Source organism: Equus przewalskii, chromosome 4, assembly GCF_037783145.1.
Source record: "Equus przewalskii isolate Varuska chromosome 4, EquPr2, whole genome shotgun sequence".
Classification (NCBI taxonomy): Eukaryota; Metazoa; Chordata; class Mammalia; order Perissodactyla; family Equidae; genus Equus; species Equus przewalskii.
The window spans coordinates 18,436,094-18,458,414 of NC_091834.1; the positions used below are offsets into that span (position 1 = coordinate 18,436,094).

The following is a 22,321-nucleotide window of genomic DNA, read 5'->3' on the forward strand; positions in this document are numbered from 1 at the left end:
AATCCCTGCAATAGAGACTCACTCAGGGGAGCAGAGGCAGGTTTACTGCTTTCGAGAATAAGCCAGGTAAGTTAGCAGCATAATGAAATAATGGTCTCTCTTTAGAATTCCTTCTACTATGCAGCATCCAAAATGGGAGCCTGAGAGCAACTGCTGTCTTAAAGTTCCTCTTGGGCAATTTTTTTTTTTTCAGGAAGATTAGCCCTGAGCTAACATCTGCCACCAATCCTCCTCTTTTTGCTGAGGAAGACTGGCCCTGAGCTGACATCCATGCCGATCTTCCTCTATTTTATATGTGGGATGCCTGCCGCAGCGTGGCTTGATAACTGGTGTGCAGGTCCATACCCAGAATGTGAACCAGAGAACCCGGGGCTGCCAAAGTGGGACGTGTGAACACAACCACTGCACTCCTGGGCAATTTTGGGGAAAGCTTTTGTTTTGCACTGAATTTCCTTGAGCCCAAGGGGCTGAATCTAGATGAGGTTGTAGGAATGAGTGCTGCTCATGGCTTTAAGTCACAATCACATTCGCTACTCCATCAAATGTCCTGCCCCAAACGCATCGTGCTGCTTTGATACAAAAGAAACCTGTGGTGCCTGGGATGCATGGGCTGTCCATCTGTCCACAGTGTCTGAGACAGCCCCTGCCCTTTCTACCTGTCTCCTCTTACGTTTCAGGTCCCAGCAGCATCATCTTCCTTGGACACCCCTGACCCCCAGTGTGATTTGCCTGCCTCTTCAGGTCTTTAAACATGTTTCAGAATCTCTGCTTTTTGAAGGTGGGAGCATATGTGCCTGGGGCTTAGAACAGTATCTGGCACATAAAGGTCACTCAATCGGTGTCTCTCTAATTCATTAGTTAATTCATTGAAGTGAGCCAGGCAGGACTTATCCTTATTCCTTTGCCTCAGTTTTTGCTGAGAGTAGGGGTGCCATGGTGGACGTGTGTTCTTTAACCTCCTTTTGTCCAGAGAGTAGGAAACAAAGCTTAATATGTGCCTTCATTTCTGGTGTCCAATATTTTTGGAAGCTTAATAGGTGTCAGATACTATACAACCCGTGGGATATGGAGATAAAAGATATAATTCCCACCCAGGAAAAGCTCACAAAGCTGCATGAAAGATAAACTAGCAAATGGACCATTAAAACCCAATGTGGCAATTGATAAAGGTGGATGGAAATGTGGGGTACTCTGAGAACCAAAAAGAGAATGAATTCTACCCCAACCGAAGTACTCTGGGATGCCTTCCCGAATGACGCAATGTTTTCATTGAGGATTAAAGAAGCAAGACTGTTGAAGACAAAACAATGCAAAATGGGGCCGTTTGGAAGAACATGACACTAAGTAATTCAGAATAGCTGGTTTGTAGGAGAAATGACCATTAATTAAAATAATTAGAGTGCTGGTGATCACTACCATGTCCTTTACGTGGCATGTGTTTCCTAACAAGATGGTAAGTTCTGGGCAGCTCACATGCTAATGTGGCAAGCCTTGAGCATATCTTCTAGATAAGCAAAGTCTTTCCTAGATGCCTGCCTTGTGAGCCAGGTCACTTCATTCTGAACACTGATCCACTTGTGTGGTTGTGTCATAGAGGACGGATGCTCAGCTGGCTACTGTTTTAATGCCATTCCAACTCTTGCAGTCGGTGGTGAAATGCCCTCTGGCTGGAAATCCTGGCACTCCCTGAGTAAGGCACTGACACCATGTTTACTGTTACAGGCTTGGAGGCTGGTCTTTTGGAGTGCAAATCCCTGATCAAGTTCAAGATGCAAATTCAAATATGTCAAACCCAAAAACTCTGGCAAAGGTAATAATGTTTTTTCTTCCTGTTTCAGAAAGCGTTTAGGGAAACTTGATATCCAAATATATTTGTGGGCACAGGAGGAATCAAATCAAATCCCAATGTTTGTTACTGTGAAATAAAAACAGTTGTACATAAACATTCCCTTGAAAGAGAAAATGAATTGCTTCCCTTTAGAATGTATAGAAATATAGAAAATAGGTTACTGCTTTTTGTTAAGACTGGGATTCACCTAATAGGTGTAAAGCAAATGATAATCTATTTTTAAAGATATCCAGTGTCAGGATAACTGGAAACATCACTAATTTCCCTGGTGGGCAAAGAGTTCTTCCATACATGCGCTTATATTCCTATTCTCCAAGGGTGGATGAACCCAGAGCTGACACTGACACGGTGGTAACTATGCAGGACCGCTTATAGGGGCCTGGATTTTCAAGCCCTGCCGGGGCTATTCCTGTGACTAGTAATGTTTCCCTTGGCATCACTGAGAGTAGATGGGAGGGCTCTTCAGCTGTGAGGGAAGGAGAGCTGGAATGGAAGAAAGATGCCTTTAGCTGCCAATAGGAGCTCAGAAGCCATGAATCACAGCAGATTTTCCCAAGGAAAGAAGTCAACACAACCTTAAGATGAGGAGAGATGGAAGATTCAAAGCTTTCAGTCTCAGCGACGGGGGAAATAGTCTGGTGTGGGCCTCAGTTAAGAGAGAAAAATCAGGAGAGGGTAGATTGTAGGAGTGTTGTGTCTCCTTGTAAACCTGTCATCTAACTAATGAAATAAGGTCAGTCTATGTGAGCCCAGGATGGCACCCTCCCTACTTTGTGGTGGGGAATTTCATGGGAACCTGGAAAAGCTTATCAGGATAAGGGCTTGTGCGTGTTGGAGGTTTACTCAGTGGAATAAAGGCTCTTTACTGGTATTTCACAATGTAATCCTGGATGAAAATTTTAACGTTCATACTTCACAATGTAACCCCTGAAGAAAGTTTTAACAATTGTATTTCACAATGTAATCCCTGATGAAAAATTTAAGTCATTGTGCAGACTGTTCTGAAATCCCTCCATCAGCTGAGGTTTGTTCAAATCTCTCTTCCTTGGCAGGCAACACACTTAAGTAGATTTATAGCTTGATATGAAAATATCAAGATCCATAGCTTGACAGAAAAATAGCCTAAAATACATTCACTGGCTTTTTGAATGTATGATATAGTCATTATTAAAATATGCCTAATTTGTAAGAGAATCTGTTCATTTCCTCTAAGAATATTTTACTTTTTAATCCGTTCAAATCAAAACCCTCTTATTTATGGCAGATGATTGTGGCTTCACTTTCTGATGTCTAGGGTACAGCAGCCAGGGCTTCCCCAGAGGGATCTCTGATTCTGGGATAAGGATGCACTCAATCTAGGTGTTTCCCCGACACTTACTCCTTTTGGTCAAAGTTTAGATTATCTTCTGCACTGACGTGTTTGAGTAGTGACTCCTGTAGTTTTAGTGTTGTTTGACGTGTACTTTAAAAGCACAGGCATGCACACAAATTGTATCTGGCCCTTTGGTGAGTGAGCTTCTCCTCAGGAAGCCAAGTCATCACCACACTGCAGTGGGCTGAAGAGGACATCTGTTGTCTGAAATTCCTACAGCACCAAGGGTGGTAGATGCCATGTCAAATTATTGCATTAACCTTTCAGTCATTAATGACCAGCCTTTTACTATGGCCTTGAGGGTGCATTCATAATGCATAGACTGTATCGTTTTCAGAGCCTGTTTGAAGAAAAAATGGAAAATTTGTATAATGGGCTTAATATGAACAAATTCATTGCATAGTAGAATGTCTCTCATGGAACCTCTATGAGTTATTTCATTCACATCTTTTTTTTAATAGTTTTAAAAATTTTTATTGAATGATATTTAACAGATTCACATTATAAAATAATGTACATTTATTGAATTTCAGCTATTTTGGACACCATTTATAAAATCGCTTTTTATATTTTATTTTTAAACTTTTCTTTATTGCAGTAATATTGGATTAGTATATAACTTTCAGGTGTACATCATAATATATTTTGAATTCTGTGTAGATTACATCATCTTCACCACCCAAAGACTAATTATAATCCATCACCACACACATGTGCCTAATTACCCCCTTTGCCCTCCTCCTCCCCCCTTCCCCTCCGGTAACCACCAATCCAATCTCTGTTGCTATGTGTTTGTTTGTCATTGTTCTTATCTTCTACTTGTTAGTGAGATCATATGGTATTTGACTTTCTCCCTCTGACTTATTCCACTCAGCTAATACCCTCAAGGTCCATCCATGTTGTCACAAATGGCCGGATTTCATCTTTTCTTATGGCTGAGTAGTATTCCATTGTGTGTATATATACCACATCTTTATCCATTCGTCCCTTGATGGGCACCTAGGTTGCTTCCAAGTCTTGGCTATTGTGAATAATGCTGCTATGAACATATTCATTCACATCTTGAGCATTCAGTTTGTTTAATCAAAATACCCTCTAGAATGTATGCACTCTGGATAAAAAGGATGAACACATCTCCCTCCTCGTGTTTGGCACACATTCTATTTCCAGACAGAATTTGATGCATTTTAGAATATCCATCAAGTGATCTTTTTTTTTTCTAACAACTACTTAGTTGCCTTTCTGAGGAACTGTTACTCAGGATTCCTGACATGAAAGGTCTGTTTTGAAGTATCATAATATATTCCTAAAAGGAGATTAACTTCCTCCTTCAGTTATTGGATTTTATTGTATCCTGACTTCAGGGCTGGCAGGGAAGGAAATCTCACAACTTATCTCCAGAACTTGGTCCAGTGCTTTAGAAAACCATTCTTGGTAGAGAAAAAAAAAGAAGGAAAAGCTCTTCCTTTGAACTCTGCTAAATCTTAAATGTTCATTTTAATGTCCTCATAAAGTATGTATTGCTTACGTAAAGAATTTATTAGATGTTTCCCAAGTAAAGGCCAATTTATAGAACTGAAAGGAAGTTCAAGAACATTTTAAACTCTGAATCAATCATCCATTGCCAAAATAATGCTACCTAGCAAACCACCGCAAACCAACAATAGTAAAAGTTCCCTTCAGCGCATGGATCTGTGGGGGTTGGGCTGCTGTGGGCTATGTTTAGCAAAGGGTGCCAGGCCTCACTACCATGGGGAATGCTCCTTAACTAGGCCCTGGTTCTGCTCCCTGGGAATGTTCCCTTACTTCCACCTTCTCAGTGGCTCTTAAGTCTGGCTTCTGCCAAATACTTCTTCTGTCACCTTTAGTGGCCACGTGTAAAGAGGACATTTGCAAATATGCCTTTTGAGAAACTTCTCAGCCAGTAGAGAGCTGGATTCCCAGAGCCTATTTCCATTTCACATTTAGTCCAGTGGGGTAGTGCCTTCTTGATTTAGCTCCCCATGTGGCCCTCTAGGCTATTTATCTAATTGAGGTCCTTAAGGCACACTCAGGCTTCTTGTTGAAACATGCACTCTCTCTAAAATTAATCATTTTGGGACTGTCAAGGTACTACCAGGCAACACTCTTTAGGTTCCTAGAAGTTCTTTTGTCCCCTCAGAGGGTCACTTAGCACCATAATTCTTTCAGCGATCTTCACAGAGCTTCTCACTGCCACACCCCTGACTAGATCTTTATTCTAGGGCCATCTCTTTCAATATTTTGCATGGAGATCTCCACACCCAGGTCAGGAAGTTGTTGGACACAATTTCTACTTCTGAAGTTACCACAGATGACAATTTTACCACACGTTATGATGCTGCGTAATATCGATCACCATTTTTTCAGTTATCTACAGCAATTTTCTTGCCCTTTTTCTCCAGCATTCCTAAGGGTTTTCTCATATATTTCAAGGTTCCTAAGATTGTGTCTCTATCACTCACTTATTGATCTTAAAACCAATGTCACATATTTACAGTTTTTGCAACAGTAACCCTTCATTCCAGCACCAATTTCTGTGTCAGTTATCTGTAGTCACAGTAATCCTATATAACAAGCAAGGATGAACCTCAGTGGCCTCAACAGTGAACATTCTTTTAGCTCATGAGTCTGCGGATGCTGCTCCTGTAGGCTGAGTGGCACTGACGTGGTTGGTCATGATCACTGGCTGGGTAGCTGGCCTATGGCTTCAGCTGCATTGGTGGTGGAGGACTCGGTCCTGCTTTGAGCATGTTATCCTCCAGCAGGCCAGCCTGGGCACGCTGCCATGGCGACAGCAGAGGCACAAGAAGGACTGCAGGAACATGCAAGTGCTTTTCAAACTCTGCTTGCGTCATTTTCTATTGGCCAAAGCAAATCATGTGGCTAAGCCCAGAGTCAGAGTGGGAGGGCACAAAAGTCACATGACAATGGGTATAGATCCAGGGAATGTGAAGAAATGGGGCCACAAATGGAATCCAACACAGAAGCCACAGAGCCTGCAGAGAGAGGGGCGAGAGGGGGGAGAGCAGACTCCTGTGTTCCCAGCTCCACCACTCCAGCTCCATTTTGGCTTCTGTACCCTTGTTCTATGTCATTGTGAAGTTGAAAAACAAATCACCCTGCTTTTAAAACAAAAGAAATGAAACTACATTTGAAAACCCCTGATCTAGGGCAAAGATCGTCATTGTGGCTCATATTTTTTCCTCCAGTTAAACAGTGAAGTGAGTATAGACTTGAGGGAGAGGAACGTCAGGACAATGAAGTGGGAGGTTCCAGTTTCCACTGGCAAGGGTTTTCCTGCTATATCAACCCCTCCCTTGACTTTAACAGAATCCCAGGTTTTTTTCATTTCCAGAAATGTAGCCAGTACCTGCGTATGAGAGACAGAGAGCAGGAAAGGCAAAGGTGAGAGTCAGGGATAACTTTATGGATCTGTATGGAGGAGAATTCCTGTTCTGGGCCCAAGAAGTGGACGCATCTCTGACATGCGACATCAGCTACTTCAGTTCAGTGTACTTCTCCATGCTTTACCTGACTCTTCAGAATTGTGTGTCTAAATTACACACGTTTGTGAATTCACATTTGTGTCTTAAACATTTTTTTGTTGTACAATCCCACTGTCAGATCTGTTTAGGTGCAGCCTAAGGCGTCACAGAATGTCCTGGGTTCTGTGCTTAGTAGGTCTCAGCAGATTTCTTTCTCCTTGGAGTTAGAAAGAAATGATTGGCAGGGATTTCTCCATGAACTTAAGAAAATATCTGAAGAAGGGAATGAGTAATGATAGCTTGTATGAAAGAGATAAGAGGTCTGTTTTCTGAGTTGCTTAGAGAAGTGGGCCATCTGAGAAAGAATTGGGGAGTATTGTCTTGTGTAGATAGGCTTTTTTTTTTTTTAACTCCATGAACAATAGTTTACTACTTAGCTGTTTCCATGAACACAATAGCTGCCACACGGGACTCTGGTTAAAAAACGATTGGTCATAGTGTGATGAAGTAGAAAAAAAATGGGTTGGAAGACAAGTGATTTGAGATCTGGTACTGATTTTGCAAAAAACTGTGAGAACTTGCATAGGTTCATCCAGGCGTTAACTTTCTGTGGAGCAGCTCTATTTCTGCAAAAAGGATAGTCTGTTGCAAAAGACAGCATTATCTAGAGAAATGAGCTGTCCAACCAATTCAATTAAGACCAAAATTTGCCAGTTGATTCATTATACTTCTTGAAGACACTCATCAGCTTTCCCAACTGAGTGTATCTTTTAAGTTTTTTATTAAAATATTGATATTTTGAAATATAGATATTGATGGTTCAATTAATATTTTCTTATGCTACTTATTATCTCAACTTTAATAACATTGTCTGTCTATTTTCTCTCTCCTCTTTCTCCTATCTGACAGGCGTGCTGTTTGTTCTCCATGCTTAACAAATGTTCACTTTATTTTGAGAAATAATGTTCCACATTCAGTTATTAATTTGAAAGTAATCATTTTTTCTGATCATTTTCTGTGCTTTTAATGTGCAGGTCAACTTTCATTAGCTTACCAACTGAGAAAGAAAAAAATGATGGGCTTAGGTTTCTTTTTTGCTGTGAGAATATAATTACAGAGCAACATTCACATTTGTTCTGGGAAAATTAATCTATTTTTAGCAATAAATTATATGCTTGAGATAAATATAAAGTTAGCGGGCTGGAATTTACTGCTCATTCTCAGCCACGCAGGAGCATTACTTTGAGGGCTGCTTTCAGGTGCTATTGAAGCTAATTTACACATGTTCCTTGTGTCCAAGAATAGCTGATGAATAGACTTAAGGACTAATTTCAAGAGAGCCATTAAGTTATCTTTCTTTTTTAGGTGTGGTATAATCAGAAGGGTTTTCATTCCCTACCTTCCTACTTAAATCATCTAAACAACCTTATTTTGTGGCGGCTCTTACCCCCTGATGTGGATTGGAGACAATACGGTAATGTTAATTTTCATGTATTATAATTTACTACTTTCCAAATACAATGTTTTTAAAAGTGAAAGAAGCAGAAAAGATTCTGAATAGGGGTGTGAAGAGTGATGAGAAGGTTTCTACTTGGCAGCCAATCCATATGTAAATACATACGAAGTCGTGGGCCCTATTTGCCTCTATTTGGTGTCTCTAAATGTCTTTACAACCTTGAAATTATGACCTCATCTGTAGGATGAGGGAATAAAAGGTGGTTTGAGAGTTCTCTCTGAATGATTTTAATATCTCACAGAAGCAAGAATAATTTCTCTTTTTAAGGACACTATTATATAGCATACTGTTAGAGACAATACACACAACCCCATAGCTATTGGGAAAGTGAGCATGATAATTTGTTTTATGCTGGACCTTCAACTCATCAATTATCTATGTTGATCACGGAATCACCACCTATGCTTTCTTATTTTGGTAAATCACACAGGTCCGTTTCTGGAACCCAGGGTAAATTTTTTGGTTTAAGGGGATATTATGTGCTTCACTTGGGTGGGATAAGTTGTAATTTATCAAATTCATTCAATTTCTTAAAAAAAAAAAAAAAAGGAAAGAAAGAAAACAGATATGTAAATACCAATAGGCCATATCTATTATAATCTATTCTCAAAATATGTTTTTTGCAGCATTAATTCACATAGAAATAAATGCTAAACAATTACCCCACTGTGCTATCATTTTAACCTCATCTTATTCTTCCACATTTGTTTTCCCTTCTCCACCAATTTTTTAATAAAATAGACTTATTTTGTGGCACTGAAATTATTTTGGAATGATAGTAGGTAATATTAAAAACAAAAAAAGAAGTAAAAAGTTCTACAGATGAGGAGCAGCAAAGTGGTGTTTATTTTCTGAAATGTATGAGGCACTCCATTAGATATTAATCATCCCTTATCTCATTTAATTTTCTTGTCAGCTTTCTAAGGTAGGCAGAATTTGCCTACTTCACCGATTAGAAAACTGAGGTTCAGAGAAATTACCTACCAGCTATGGCTCTGAGCAAGTTAATCAGTGGGCCAAGATTTGATTCTAGTTCTAGCTGATAACAGAGACTAACTGGTAAATAGAGACTTGGCTTTTCTACTACATCAAACTGAGAGGAAACTTCTGATGGGCATGAATAGAGCATGCTTCACAGAGGGCAATTGCGTCACTAACATTGGACCTTGAACAATGGGCAAAAGTTTGACTGATGCCAGGAAACTATTATAGGTATTAGTGAACAAGAGAAATCGTAGTGTCTGTTCAAGTAATTTGGAGAAGTCCAGTTTGACCTCATCATAAAGGTGAGTGTAGAGGACCAATGGTTGATCTCTGTGGAAAGCTTATGTGAGGACAAATTCTGCTTGAGCTTGACTGACAGAGTGAGGAGTATGACCTTTATTTAATAGAAAATAGACGTCTTTATCAATATTTGAGAATGAGAATGATATGATCCAAATAATACGTTAGAAAGAATAATCTGGAAGCCATGTATTAAAGGGAGAAGTGTTGGTTGCAATCAAGTGACTTATTAGAAGGATGTTGCTAACAACTGAGAGGTAACTCAGGCAAGGCTAGGGTGAATCTGGAGGGAAAAAATGAAACTATAATGTTCAGACAGATGGAAGAAAATGTTGAGGTATTGGGGATGGGGAAAGGAAAGAATTTAAAGAAGCTGACAACTACAGAAATGCAGAGGAAGAGATTAAAGGATATAAAATATAAATCTGAGCTTTTAAGAATGAATGACTAACTGGTTGGTACTGCTGACATTATAAGAAATAAGGAGAAAGATACATTTTCAAGGAAGGAGTAAAGTGATTTTTACAGGTTCAGAGATGCTGGGTTTGCATGACACATTGATGAAAATGTGCAGCAGGATTCAGAATGCTAGAAAGACAAATTCAATAGAGTGGTCATGAGTAAAACCCATTCAGCTTTAACCTTAATAACGATGATAGGTTAAGCTGGTCATTGAGTGAGATCCTGCATGGATCAGACAAAGATGCTGAAGACAAGAGGGCTGTGGGTGGAACAATGGGAAGGAGACAGTGATGCTGCAGCCCCCAAGGCAGGAAGATCTTGGCACAGAGGCCAGGGAAGGGCAGAATTTCAAGAAGAACAGGAAAAAATGAACAAATATTCCATAATCATTAAGAAGAAAGAGAATGCAGGGACTTGGTTGGTGACTTCTAGAAAGCTAGTTCAGTGGAGTTGTAGGGATGGAAATCAGAGTGGAAGGAACGGTGTAGAAAGAGATTTTTTTAGGAATTTAGGAGACTAAACAGATAAACTCTGCTTTATGGAAGTTTGGCTGTGAAGAAGAATGAGAAGAGAGGCTGTACGTATGTAAAATAAGAAGTAATTGGAAGTTTTGGTAGGATGATTGGATGGAAGGGAATATTTTGAACATTCAAGGGAGAAAGGAAAATTGATGGATTGATACCTAGAAAGAGGCAGAGAAAGAACTCAAATGGAGGAGTTATCTCTGGAAAAGGTGAGCATGTCTTCATGTGGTACAGGGGGAATGAAGATGAACCTATGGAAGAAACTTGGGAAACATAGAGGGTAGTTTTGGAACTTCATGCCAGCTGGCTTTGACCTCTATAAACAGAAGATGAGACTAACGGGACAAAGATGGACTCAGATAATTAAGGAACCACAAAAATTTTAGTACCTCTTATATGAAGAATATATTAGAGAGAGAGCAGAGGCATATTAAAATTATGACTGAAGGTCAAAGAGATGCTCAATTAAACATACCATAAGATTTTAGTGGATGTAGTCAGCATGCAACCAACAGGAAGACATGATTTTTCTTTCTAGTGCTTTGGAATAAGCATGAATGAGAATGAATAAGTTTTGATGGGATAGATGAAAATGGGAATGCCTTGTCACCAGATCCAGACTGGAGAGAGAGCAAATACAATTTTCAGGAGTTTCTCATTGGGGAGAGCATAAAGGGAGCATGGGAATAGATGTCACAATGTGGTTGATGAGCATCTATAGCATAGTTGGACGAGGAGAGAGGAGAAGATGAAGATGAAGTGAGAGAAAGAAAGGTCATTGTTTGAGATCAATGAAATACAAAATGTTCTTCTTAGTGACTAAAAATAGGTGGGAATGAAGGGTGCTAAGGTAAATGGTTTGAGGAAACATCAACATGGACCCAGAAATCACTGATGATCTCAACAGGAAATGGAGTTATGGAGAATGGAGGCCATTAAAACATTTGCTGAAAAGAGTAGGGACTAGTGCCTCACGCTTCTGGGCTGTTTTCCCACTCCTCACCCCAATACATAGCGTTTATACTATGGCCACTTCTATGGGGACACAAAGAGTCTGGTAAGCCCCCTAATTATGGAATGGAAGTGAAATCAAAAAACACCTTAAGCTTATTTAGAGGGGCTAAACAGGTTTTATAAGAATGTAAGAAATGAAACTTGCCATTTAATAATTTTTTACAAGTATTTCATGAGGAAAAATAAATACATGACTAATCAAATATGAAAAAATTGAACTTTATTGTTTAAATTAGGCTCTGTTCTTCCTACACTTCATCTCTTCAAGTAATATTAGAAGACAAATCAATATATGCTATTGAAAAATAATCAAATTTAAATCTTATAAAAAGTAGAAATTTGAAACAAAAATTACTGTGAACATCAATGGTAAGAAATAGTCTGAGGATTTTATTAGGAATCAGAAGATTATCCACCTTCTTGAACCAATAAGATGATTAGGATGATGGACTCATATTTACTTTCCATCGACATGTGTCCTGAAATGGGAATTAGCTGTCACACCTCTTCCTCTTCCTGTTTATACCTCTTCTGGCGTTGCTTCCATCAGTCTTCTGGGAGGTCCAGATTCTGTCTGCTAGTCCTCAGCAAAATCCCAATGTGGCGTTCAGAGTCCTTTTCTGCCAGATCTTACCCCATTAACTTCAGGTAGCAGTGGAAAGTGTTGACTAACTCCCTCCTACTTCCTCTTCCCTTTACAAAGTGTGGTGGAGGGAGCAGAGTAGGTGCAATAGGCCAGGTTTTATTTAAGAGAAACAGTGGAAATTTCTTTTCAGAACTGATTGATACTATCACAGCTTTTCTCACACTAGAATAGACATCCACAGGCATCCACAGAGATGCAAATCCATTTTTCAAATGGAGAGAGTAAAGTACAGATGTCAGCAGGATGGCAGACTAGGAAGCTCCAGGCCCTCATTCCCCACATGGAAAGATTAAGTAAACAATTAGAAACTGACTAAAATGATTTTATACGAGCTCCAGAATTCAGTCAAATATCTATAGCAACCAAGAAAATGTCCAATAACAGAAAAGCCACATTGAGATGATAGGAAATTTCATGGTATTTTTACTCCCTTTTGTCCCACCCCTCCCCAACATTGCCTGCAGTGGTTTAGAGTGGGGCACTCACCACTTCCCTCCTGCACACTGGAGAGAGCAGAACAGACAGAATTTGCAATGCTCTAATCTATCTGCGGGCTGCCTGAGGGTTTGGTTTCATGATGCCTACCTTCTGGGTTCAGATGACAAACAGAGGCTCAGATCTTAGGCTAGGGGAAGCCACAGGAAGCAGTAGGAGCAACTTGTGGAAACCATAAGAAGACTACAGACCTGCAGATGCCTGGGACAAGAGGTTACTGATAGAGGAACGCAATAGAACAGTTAAGGCCCCAAGAAGAAGCTGGGGTGAGACCCTTAGGAAAAGTGAGATATTTAAAAGTAGCCCTATATATGGGGAAATTTTTTAAAAAGCACATGCACAGGTGCAAGGAAGATGTACACCCAGAAAAAGGCCTGAGAAGACCTTAAGCCTTCACCCTGGACTAATTAGTGAAAATCATTTCCTGCATGTTGCCGATCTGCAAGACTTGGCGAGCTGGCTATTTTTTCAAATGCCCAGTTTTCAACAAAAGGTCATAAAGCTATTTAAAATACAGGATTTATTATTATTCAGATGAAGTGATGCCAACAGATCAGGAGATGATTGCCACTGAAAAAATAATTTATTATACTACTCACAGATCCCAAGAGGAGAGGGCATGCCATGCTGCTAGGGACCACGTGGGAAAATACCAAATTCAGTCAGATGACAGAGGGCATAAAGGGAAAATGCAGATAAGAGCCTTTATTGTGGTTTCTTCAGGAAAGAATCAACAAGGCAGGGTAAACAGCTGAGTAGGATTAGGATCATGTAGTTTGAATAATTTAGTGGGCTCTGAGGTGTAGGGGCTCTTCTTGGCTGTTTGGCACCTGGTCCTGAGGTAATTATGGCAGGGGGATAGTGCCCTGGAGTCAAAGAGCTCAATAAAGGAAGTGGCTGGGGTATAAGCTTTGGTTGATCAGTTTGTACATGAAAGGTACACTCACAGGTGAGTTTTTGCCTACTTTAGGAGTTAGCTAGCCCTGAGAGGGACAGTCCCTTCAAGGTCAGCAAGGCCCCAAGTTATCAAAGAATCAAAAATACAGAATAAAAAAACATAATGAAGACAAACATGAAGTCATGGCTGATTGAAAGAAGCAAAATAAATAACCAGAAACCATTCCTGAAGAAACACAACCATCAAACTTACTTAATAAAGACCTAAAACAATATTCTTACATATGTTCAAAGAGCTAAAGGAACACATAAAGAAAATCAGGAAAATTATGTATAATCAAAGTTAGTTTATCAACAACGTGATAGAAATCATAAAGGAGAACCAAACAGAAATTCTAGAGTTGAAAAATATAAGAACTGAATTGAAAAATTCTCTAAAGCGATTCCATATCAGACTTGAATAGTCAGAAGAAAGAATTGGTGGATTAGAAAATAGATCATTTAAAATTATTGAGTCTGAGGAGCAAAAGAAAAATTAACAATGAAAAATGAACAGATATATGGGATACTCTCAAGTGGCCAACATACACATTTTGGGAGTCCCAGGAGGAGAGGGAGAGAGGGAGAGTGAGAGAGCAAGAAAGAAAAAGACACAAAGATTATTTAAAGAAGTAATAGCTGAAAACTCCCCAATTTGAAGAAAGACATGGGAGTCCAAATACAACAGGCTTATTGAACACCAAGTAGGGTGGTCCCAAAGAGACCCCACAGAGATACTTTATAATCAAACTGTCAAAAGTCAAAACAAAGAGAAAATCTTGAAAGCAGCAAGAGAAAAGTGGTTCATTACATAGAAGGGATCCTCAATAAGTTTATTAGCAAAAATCTTACAGGCCAGGAGGCAGTGAGATGATATATTTCAAGTACTGAAAGAAAAAATTGTCAACCGAGAATTCCATATCTGGCAAAACTGACCTTCAAAATGAGGGAGAAAGTAAGATATTCCCAGATAAACAAAAGATAGGGGTGTTTACCGCCACTAGGCCTGCTATACAGGGAATGCTCAAGAGAGTCCTTCAGGTTGAAATAAAAGGACACGAGACAATAACTTGAATTCACATGAAAATATAAAGTTCTCTGGTAAAGGTAAATACATGGACAAAGGTAAATACATGGACAAATATAAAAACAATTTTATCGTATTGTAACTCCACTTTTTATTCTTCTTCAAGATTTAAAGTCAAAAGCATAAAATATAATTAAAAATAACATAAATCTATGTTAATGGGGATGCCATATATAAAGATGCAATTTGTGACATAAATAACATAACGTGTGGGGGATGGAGCTGTAAAGGAGTACAGATTTGTATGCAGTTGAAGTAAGTTGGTATCATGAAGGGTTCTAAAGAGACACTGGCATGCCTGGGTGTGCTCTCTAGACAGATGTGAGGACAAGACAAATCAGACAGAAGAAGCCTGTGACCCGTGACATGAAAACCAATATCACAGAAACTAAAATTTCTCCTCCCAATGACAGAGTGGTGTCTCCACAAAAATACATTTTAATTCAGAGCTTGTGAGCTTGTGTTAAACATATAAGCTTTAAATTTGGCTCCAGTTATGAGTCACAACCCCAAGTCTTGTATTTGCTCAAACCACTGTGTAGTGAGTCACTGTCTGGAGACATGGGAGCAATGTTGACCAGACTGCAGGTGTCAGTCAATTATGCCTTGTATGCACTTCTTCCTGGGTTATCAGATATTCCTGACGATGTTCATCTTAGAAACATCTACTGAAAAAGAGTAGATTTTTTGTTCATTTGTTGAAAAGTTGTGTTGACTTGAAAAATATGTATATTCTCAGTCATTGGAAAGTTCTTCAACCATATTTTATTTGTTTATATCAAAATTTCAATTCTAATTTGACTTGTTTATGCAGTCATCATGGGGAAGGAAAGTTTGTGCAATAAATTGGGAATGCACAAATCATAACACTGCAGGAGAATGTGTTGAGAGTTATTATCAAAGTATTGATTGAAACTTCCATCAGCAGGGCTTTGAACAAAAATATTTTCCTTTTATGCTTGCCGATTCATCTGGGAATGGGCAGAGCTAGAATTATTAGCTTATCATTACAATGAAACAAAAGTTGACCTGATGTGGGATTTGGACAAACCCTTTGAGAACAGAGGCTGTGTCCTCCTTACTACTTTGGCCACACAGCCTCACAGAACCGGGCTCAGAGGGGCAGTCAGGCAATGACAGCTGACAGCATGATCTCTGTGCCGCATAAACAACACAACGCGCTTCTCGTCACAGTGCTCCTGTGACAGGGTCTCAGTAGAAAGGACATCCTTGTCTTAGAGATGAAGGAACTTTCTGAACCCTGACCCAAGCCACTCGATAGAAGGCTGGTTCTCCAGAACCCGGGCTGGCCCCCTTGCTGGGCCCCAGCAAATTTGCAGCTTGTCAGAGCCCATAATTTTAAGCACAAAACTCAATATAGAGTAGGTTTATTGTGTAGCCCATTCAGGTGGAGTCTTTTTATAAACCACTGAAAGCCTGGCACTGGTCTAGACCAAATAGATGAGGTTTGCACAGTGAATTCTCCCAGGTAGCTTCTTTCCTCCTGCATGAGGTGAGTGCATTTTGGGAGTTCTGCTCAGTGACTGCACAAGGTGGCCAGGATGTACTTGGGTGTGGGAGAGGTGGTTTTGTAAGTGCAGCCTGCAGCCTCGGGGGCTGGTGTAGATGCAGGAGTTCATCAAGGGATGAGAGGAACACTGAATATAGTTCATGTCAGAGGCTTTATTTCTTCTTTTCTTCTCATGTCAGCAATTTGGTCACACTCCATGTCATATAATACTATTTTTCAAGATCCCAAGGGGAAGTAAAAGTCAGTCAAGGGCAAATTTTGAATCTTGACTTGCCTTTTCTTATCCCATGGTCAATCAGCAAATCTTGTCCCTTCTGCTCTTGAAACTCTGAATGTGCATGTTTTTAGTATCTTCACCTCTACTCACTTGGCCCAAGGCACCGTCTGCTCTTGCCTGGATGCCTGTATCACCCTCTTGCATGGGTCCCTCTGGTACCCCTTCTCCCTACCCCAACAGTCTCATGTCTCCATAAGTGCCCAAGGTCACCCACGGAATACGTACCTCAGATCAACGCATCCCTCTGGCTTCCTATATCTCTTATAATAAAACCCAAACTCCTACTCAAACCTACAGGGTCCTCCCTGATATGACCAGCGGCACCCTCAGCCTCCTGTCATACCACTTCACCCTGGACAGCATAGCTCTGGCCACCTAGGACCCCTTGCTGTCTCCTGGACATGTCACCTGCACTCCCATCTCAAATCATACTTCCCTTTCCCCGTGAATTTTCTGTCCCTCATCTTTTCATTGCTTGCTCACTCACTTTCTTTTAGGTTCTCCCAGCAAGGTCCAACTGTTTGTTATACCATCTGGGGTGAAATGATGAGAAAACAAATCCAATCCTGTTTGCCCGTCACAGGTCACCTCACATAACCCTTGAGTCACATGCCACACATCTGGGTCCCTTTCCATCTGGTTGTTCTCTTTGGAAAGCATTTCTGTTGAGATTCCACTTGTCTTGATTCTGGAATAAAGATACAATAAAGATGTTGACACTTTGCTGGGAGAAGTGTTTCTAAAATGGTAAAATTGTCCTTCTCGCCCAATAATCAGTACTTCTAATGGCTCACGTTTGCGTCCATGATAAAGTCCACACTTGCAAATTGGCAGCATCAGCTACTGCTAACCTATCCTTCCAGCCTCATTTCTTGCTGTGCCCTCCTCGCCATACCCCTGAGCCTGGCCAGCCCTTTACACCCAATGGCCTTTCATCTTGTGGGCCCTTGTACCTGCATTGCCTTTGTCAAGACTGTCTCTCTTCCACTTCTTCTCCTTAAGCATTTCTGCTCAAATTTCTACATTCTTTTTTTAAACCACTTTTTTGAGATATGATTGACATAAAAAAGCTGTAAATATTTAATGTATGCATCTTGATGAGTTTGGAGGTAAGTATACACCCATGAAACCATCACTATGTTCAATGCCAAAAATATATATTTTGCCTCCAAAAATTTCCCCCTGCCCTACCTATCTACCTACCTACCTACCTATCTATCTATATATTTTGTGATAAGAGTACTCTGCTTTTATGAGTTTGACTATTTTAGATTACTCATATAAGTGGGATTGTGTAGTATTTGTTCTTCTGGGTCTGGCTTTTTTCAAGGAAACAATAAACAAAGTGAATCGGCAATCTACGGAATGGGAGAAAATATTTTCAAACTATGTGTGATCGAGTTAATATCCAAAATACATAAGGAACTCCTATAACTAATAGCAAAAAAATAAATAACATGAATAAAGAATAAGCAAAGGATCTGAATAGACACTTCTCTAAAGAAGACATACAAATGTTCAACAGGTACAGGAAAAGGTGTTCAGTATTCCTAATCATCTGGGAGATGCAAATCAAAACCACAATGAGATGTCACCTCACACCTGAATGGCTGTTATCAAAATGACAAGAGATAACAAGTGTTGGTGAGGATGTGGAGAAAAAGGAGCCTTTGTGCGCTGTCGGTGGGGATGCAAATAAATTGGTGCAGCTGTTATGGAAAACAGTACAGAGGCTCCTTAAAGAATTAAAAATAGAATTACCATGTGATAAGACAATCCCAATTCTGGGTAGCTATTTAAAGGAATTGAAATCAGGATCTTGAAGAAATATCTGCCCTCCCATGTTCACTGAGGAATTATTCACAATAACCAAGACATTGAAGCAACCTAAATGTCCATCAACAGATGGATGAATACAGAAAATGTGCTATATACATAAAGTGGAATATTATTTAGCCATAAAAAAGAAAGAAATTCTGCCATTTGAGGCAATATGGATGAACCTGTAAGACACTGTGCTCAACTTTCAAACCCAGCTCAGATACCACCTACACTGGAGCCTCTGCTATCCTTGCAGGATGAATTTGTGGCTTCTTCTCTCTTCTCTCAGAAACTAGCTTCTAAAGAAGACATTAGCTTCTAACATTCATCTAAATGCCCATTTTTAACAATTCTTTTACAATTTTATAGCAATTTTGCCAAATACTGTGTTAGGTCATTAAAACAGTTACTGCTTTGTGTTATCATTGTTCACAGCTCTCTCTTTGGCAATACGATTGTAAACACTTCATGGAAGATGTTTCTGCTATCGATATTGGTGTTTTCTCAAGTCCTTATCTCTAAGGAGGTATTCAATGTTACTTAAATAAAGGAGATTTTACACCATTATTATGGAGTTACTGTAGTGTATGCCATTACTACAATTATGTTCTGTAACAAAGAGAAATACAGAGTAAAATAAATAAATAAAGCTTTCACTATTATGACTTTTTTAAGTTGGCATAATTTTGTTGCATTGAAATATTAAACAAGAATATTTAAAATGAACATGAGGAAATTTATTTTAATAGAATAAAAGGAATAAATCAAAACAGAAGATTAAACAAAATAGTCCTTAAGTAGATAAGAAGGTATCTTCTTCTAGGAAGAGAGAGTAAAAATAAAAGAGGATAAAACATTTTTATTTAACTTCATTTCATGTTATGTCATCTCATGTCACCTCATTTCATTTTATTGGGAGAGGGGCTGGTGACAGCAGTTGGAAATGCTGGAGTTAAATTTCTCTGACTCTTCATTCAAATCCTATCCAGATCTAAGAATAGTAACAATAAAATGCCACTATGTGAGAGGAATGAACCTTAGCAATGTCCTGGGCAGCCCAGATCTATGGTCATCAAACTGTGTGCACTATTGGCACACAGTTAAAACCTGACAGTTTACATTGGTACATCTAAAACCTGAGAGTTTTAAAAAAATACTGATTTCTGTTGCAAATCCAAAGAGATTTTGATTTAATTGGTCTAGGGTATGTCTTGAGCCTCAGGAGTTTTTAAATATCCCAGGTGACTCTAATTTACAGCCAAGTTTGAGAACTGGGCTAATCGAAGAAACTTCACAGCTGATTATATTTTCCTCCTTGAGGCAGGGAGACAGACAAAGGGTAAGTAGGAATCAGCATAGAGAGTTTTCACTCACTTCCTCATGCATTCAACAATGTTAGGACCACCCCCTACCGGGAACCTGACGCATACCCTGCTGCTTTGGGCAGGGGAGGAAGGTTCTGCATCTAGAGCCAGAAAGAGCTCTTCTCTTTCTTTCCACTACTCTTCCCTCCTCACAAGTACCTCTCTTTCTGAATCCCCTTGAAGGCTACAACTCACTAGAGTGCTATCAGCCCCAGGGAGGAAAGAGGTGGGTCAGTGCAGGTTGCGTGGGGGGTGATAATGTGCCTATAGCTCAGGCAGAGATGAAATGAACCTGGGAGCAAGGAATGGCATGAATTATAGTTTTCCTTGCATTACTTTTGATGAAATAAGATAAACTCTGCAGGCATAGATCCCCAATTTATAACAAGAAAGCCTGAGCATGAGAACAGAAGGTCATCTCAGATCTGTATAATAGAGCTTCTGAATCAACAGCTTTGCATATTGTGAACTGGCTGTCCTCAGTGACCTTGAGTCTATGCCTCAGAGGTTTGGAGATACTTGAGAGAAAGGTTCCGGCTGCACCCAAGCGAAGGTGAAAGGACACCCTGAGATGTGGGGACTCCAAGGAAGCAGAAGCATCAGGACTTGCCCTTGCGCATATAAAGGAGCAGAAAAAAAGAACAGAACCACCCATCAAGCGCAGTGTGGGGTCAAGGAACTGTTCCACACCTCAGAGGAGAACATTGCACACGTTGAAAAGGCCTTGTCACAGGAAACATCTTGTGAGTTCACGTCCACACTAGTAGACTGGGAAAGGTGTGAACTCTGTGAAACAAGATAACAAGTAAGAAGGAAAGGCCAGGCTGAGTTGCAGGGTGGGGTGGCTAAGATGCAGATAGCCAAATTTCACTGGATGCAGAGGATCACATGCCTGATTGCAAACCTCCCTCCCCAACTCAGAATTACTAATTTAAAGGACAAATGCATAATATTCTCTAAGAACACAGAGGAAAAAGAAGATATGATAAAACTGGCCAGAGGAGAAGAGCTGTTGGCACCAGGTAGAGAAATCAAGCAGATGGACAGTAATGAAAGTTACAAGGAATGATGTAAGAAGAAAACAAGTCAAAATGAAACAAAATATCTCTGAGCCAATGGAAGAGTTTATCATAATTCAGGCAAAATTCCTGAACTGGGAATAAGAGAAATAGCAATTATTGATAAATAAATCTGGTGAATTTCTAAAGTTCGTGGATAAAAATTTATTTTACAAAGCTACGCAATACATAACAAAAACAGGTTACTTTTGAAAGAATACAAATAAGAGCAGCCTCTGACTTTAAACATTTCCTTTGAGACCTCCTTTTTAACCCAGGGATGATTTAGAAATGTGTTGTTTAATTCCAGTTTTTTGATATTTTCCTGTTGTCTTTTTATTACTGATTTTCAGTTTGGTTCATTATGGGCAGAGAACATACTTTGCATGTTTTAATTATTTTAAGTTGGCTGAGGTTTGTTTTATTGTCCAGCTTATGGTCTATCCTGATGAAGTTTCCGTGGGAGATTAAGAAGAATGTGCATTCTGCCATTGGTGGTAGGAATGTTCTGTATATGTCAATTAGGTTTTATTGGTTCGTTGTGTGGTTCAGTTTGTCCACATTCTTGCTGATTTTCTGTCTAGTTGTTCTGTCATCTGCTGAGAGGGTGGTATTGAAGTCTCCAAATAAAACTGTGGATTTGTCTGTTTCTCCTTTCAGCTGTATCAGTTTTTGCTTTATGTGTTTTGAGGCTTTCTTGCTTGGTGCATACACATTTGGGGTAGTTTCATATTCCTGGTGGATTGATTTGTTTATCAGTATGTAATGTCTTTCATTGTTGATGGTAATTTTAGTTGCTGTGAAGTCTACTTTATTTGCTATTAATAGAGTCCCTCTTGCTCTTTCTTTTCCCCCATTAATCTCTGCCTTTTAATTGGTGTATTGAGACCATTTACATCAAACGGGCTTACATATCAAAGGGCTTAAATTTGACACTTTACTAATTGTTTTGTTTCCTCTATTTCTCTTTTCTTGCCTTCCTGTGAGTTACTTGAATAGTTTCTGAGGATTCCATCTTTATTGTTGGTAGTGTTTTGAGTATATCCCTTCATCTAGTTTTCTTGGTGGTTGTTCTAGGCATTACTATATACATATGTGACATACCACAGTCTACTGGTATTGGCATTTACCACATAGAATAATGTGTAGAAATCTTACTTGAATTTAAAGTCCCTTAACTCTCTCTACTTTTAAAATATAATTGTCAAGTATTTCCTTATATATTGAGCTCCACATCAGAGGGTGTTCTACTTTTACTTACATCTCTAAGTATGACTTACACTCATGAGATAAAACTGGTCTGTTGTATTTACCTCTGTTTTTAACACATCCTCATGTTCTTTCCTTGTGGAAGTTATAAGCCTTCTTCTGTTATGATTTCCTTTTTATTTAGAAGATTTTTTGTTATTCTTTAAGGGTAGGTTTGCTGATGATAAATTTTCTTAGTTTTCTTTCAACTGAGAATATTTTATTTCCCCCTCCTTTCTGAACGATAGTTTCACTGAATATATAATTCGTGGTTGCCAGTTAGAGAAGTTCAGCACTTGAAAAATGTGCCAATTCCTTCTGGACTCCATAG

General features: G+C 39.4%; 1 protein-coding gene across 1 annotated transcript in view; it reads left to right on the forward strand.

The window, feature by feature from the left end:
• Positions 1 to 22,321, forward strand: part of ABCA13 (ATP binding cassette subfamily A member 13) — a 415,069-nt gene that overhangs the window by 277,211 nt on the left and 115,537 nt on the right. Inside the window, exons 47-48 of the mRNA XM_070615568.1 lie at positions 1,723 to 1,810; positions 8,093 to 8,201. Of these exons, the coding sequence (XP_070471669.1) occupies positions 1,723 to 1,810; positions 8,093 to 8,201 (197 nt within the window). The remainder of the gene's footprint in view (positions 1 to 1,722; positions 1,811 to 8,092; positions 8,202 to 22,321) is intronic.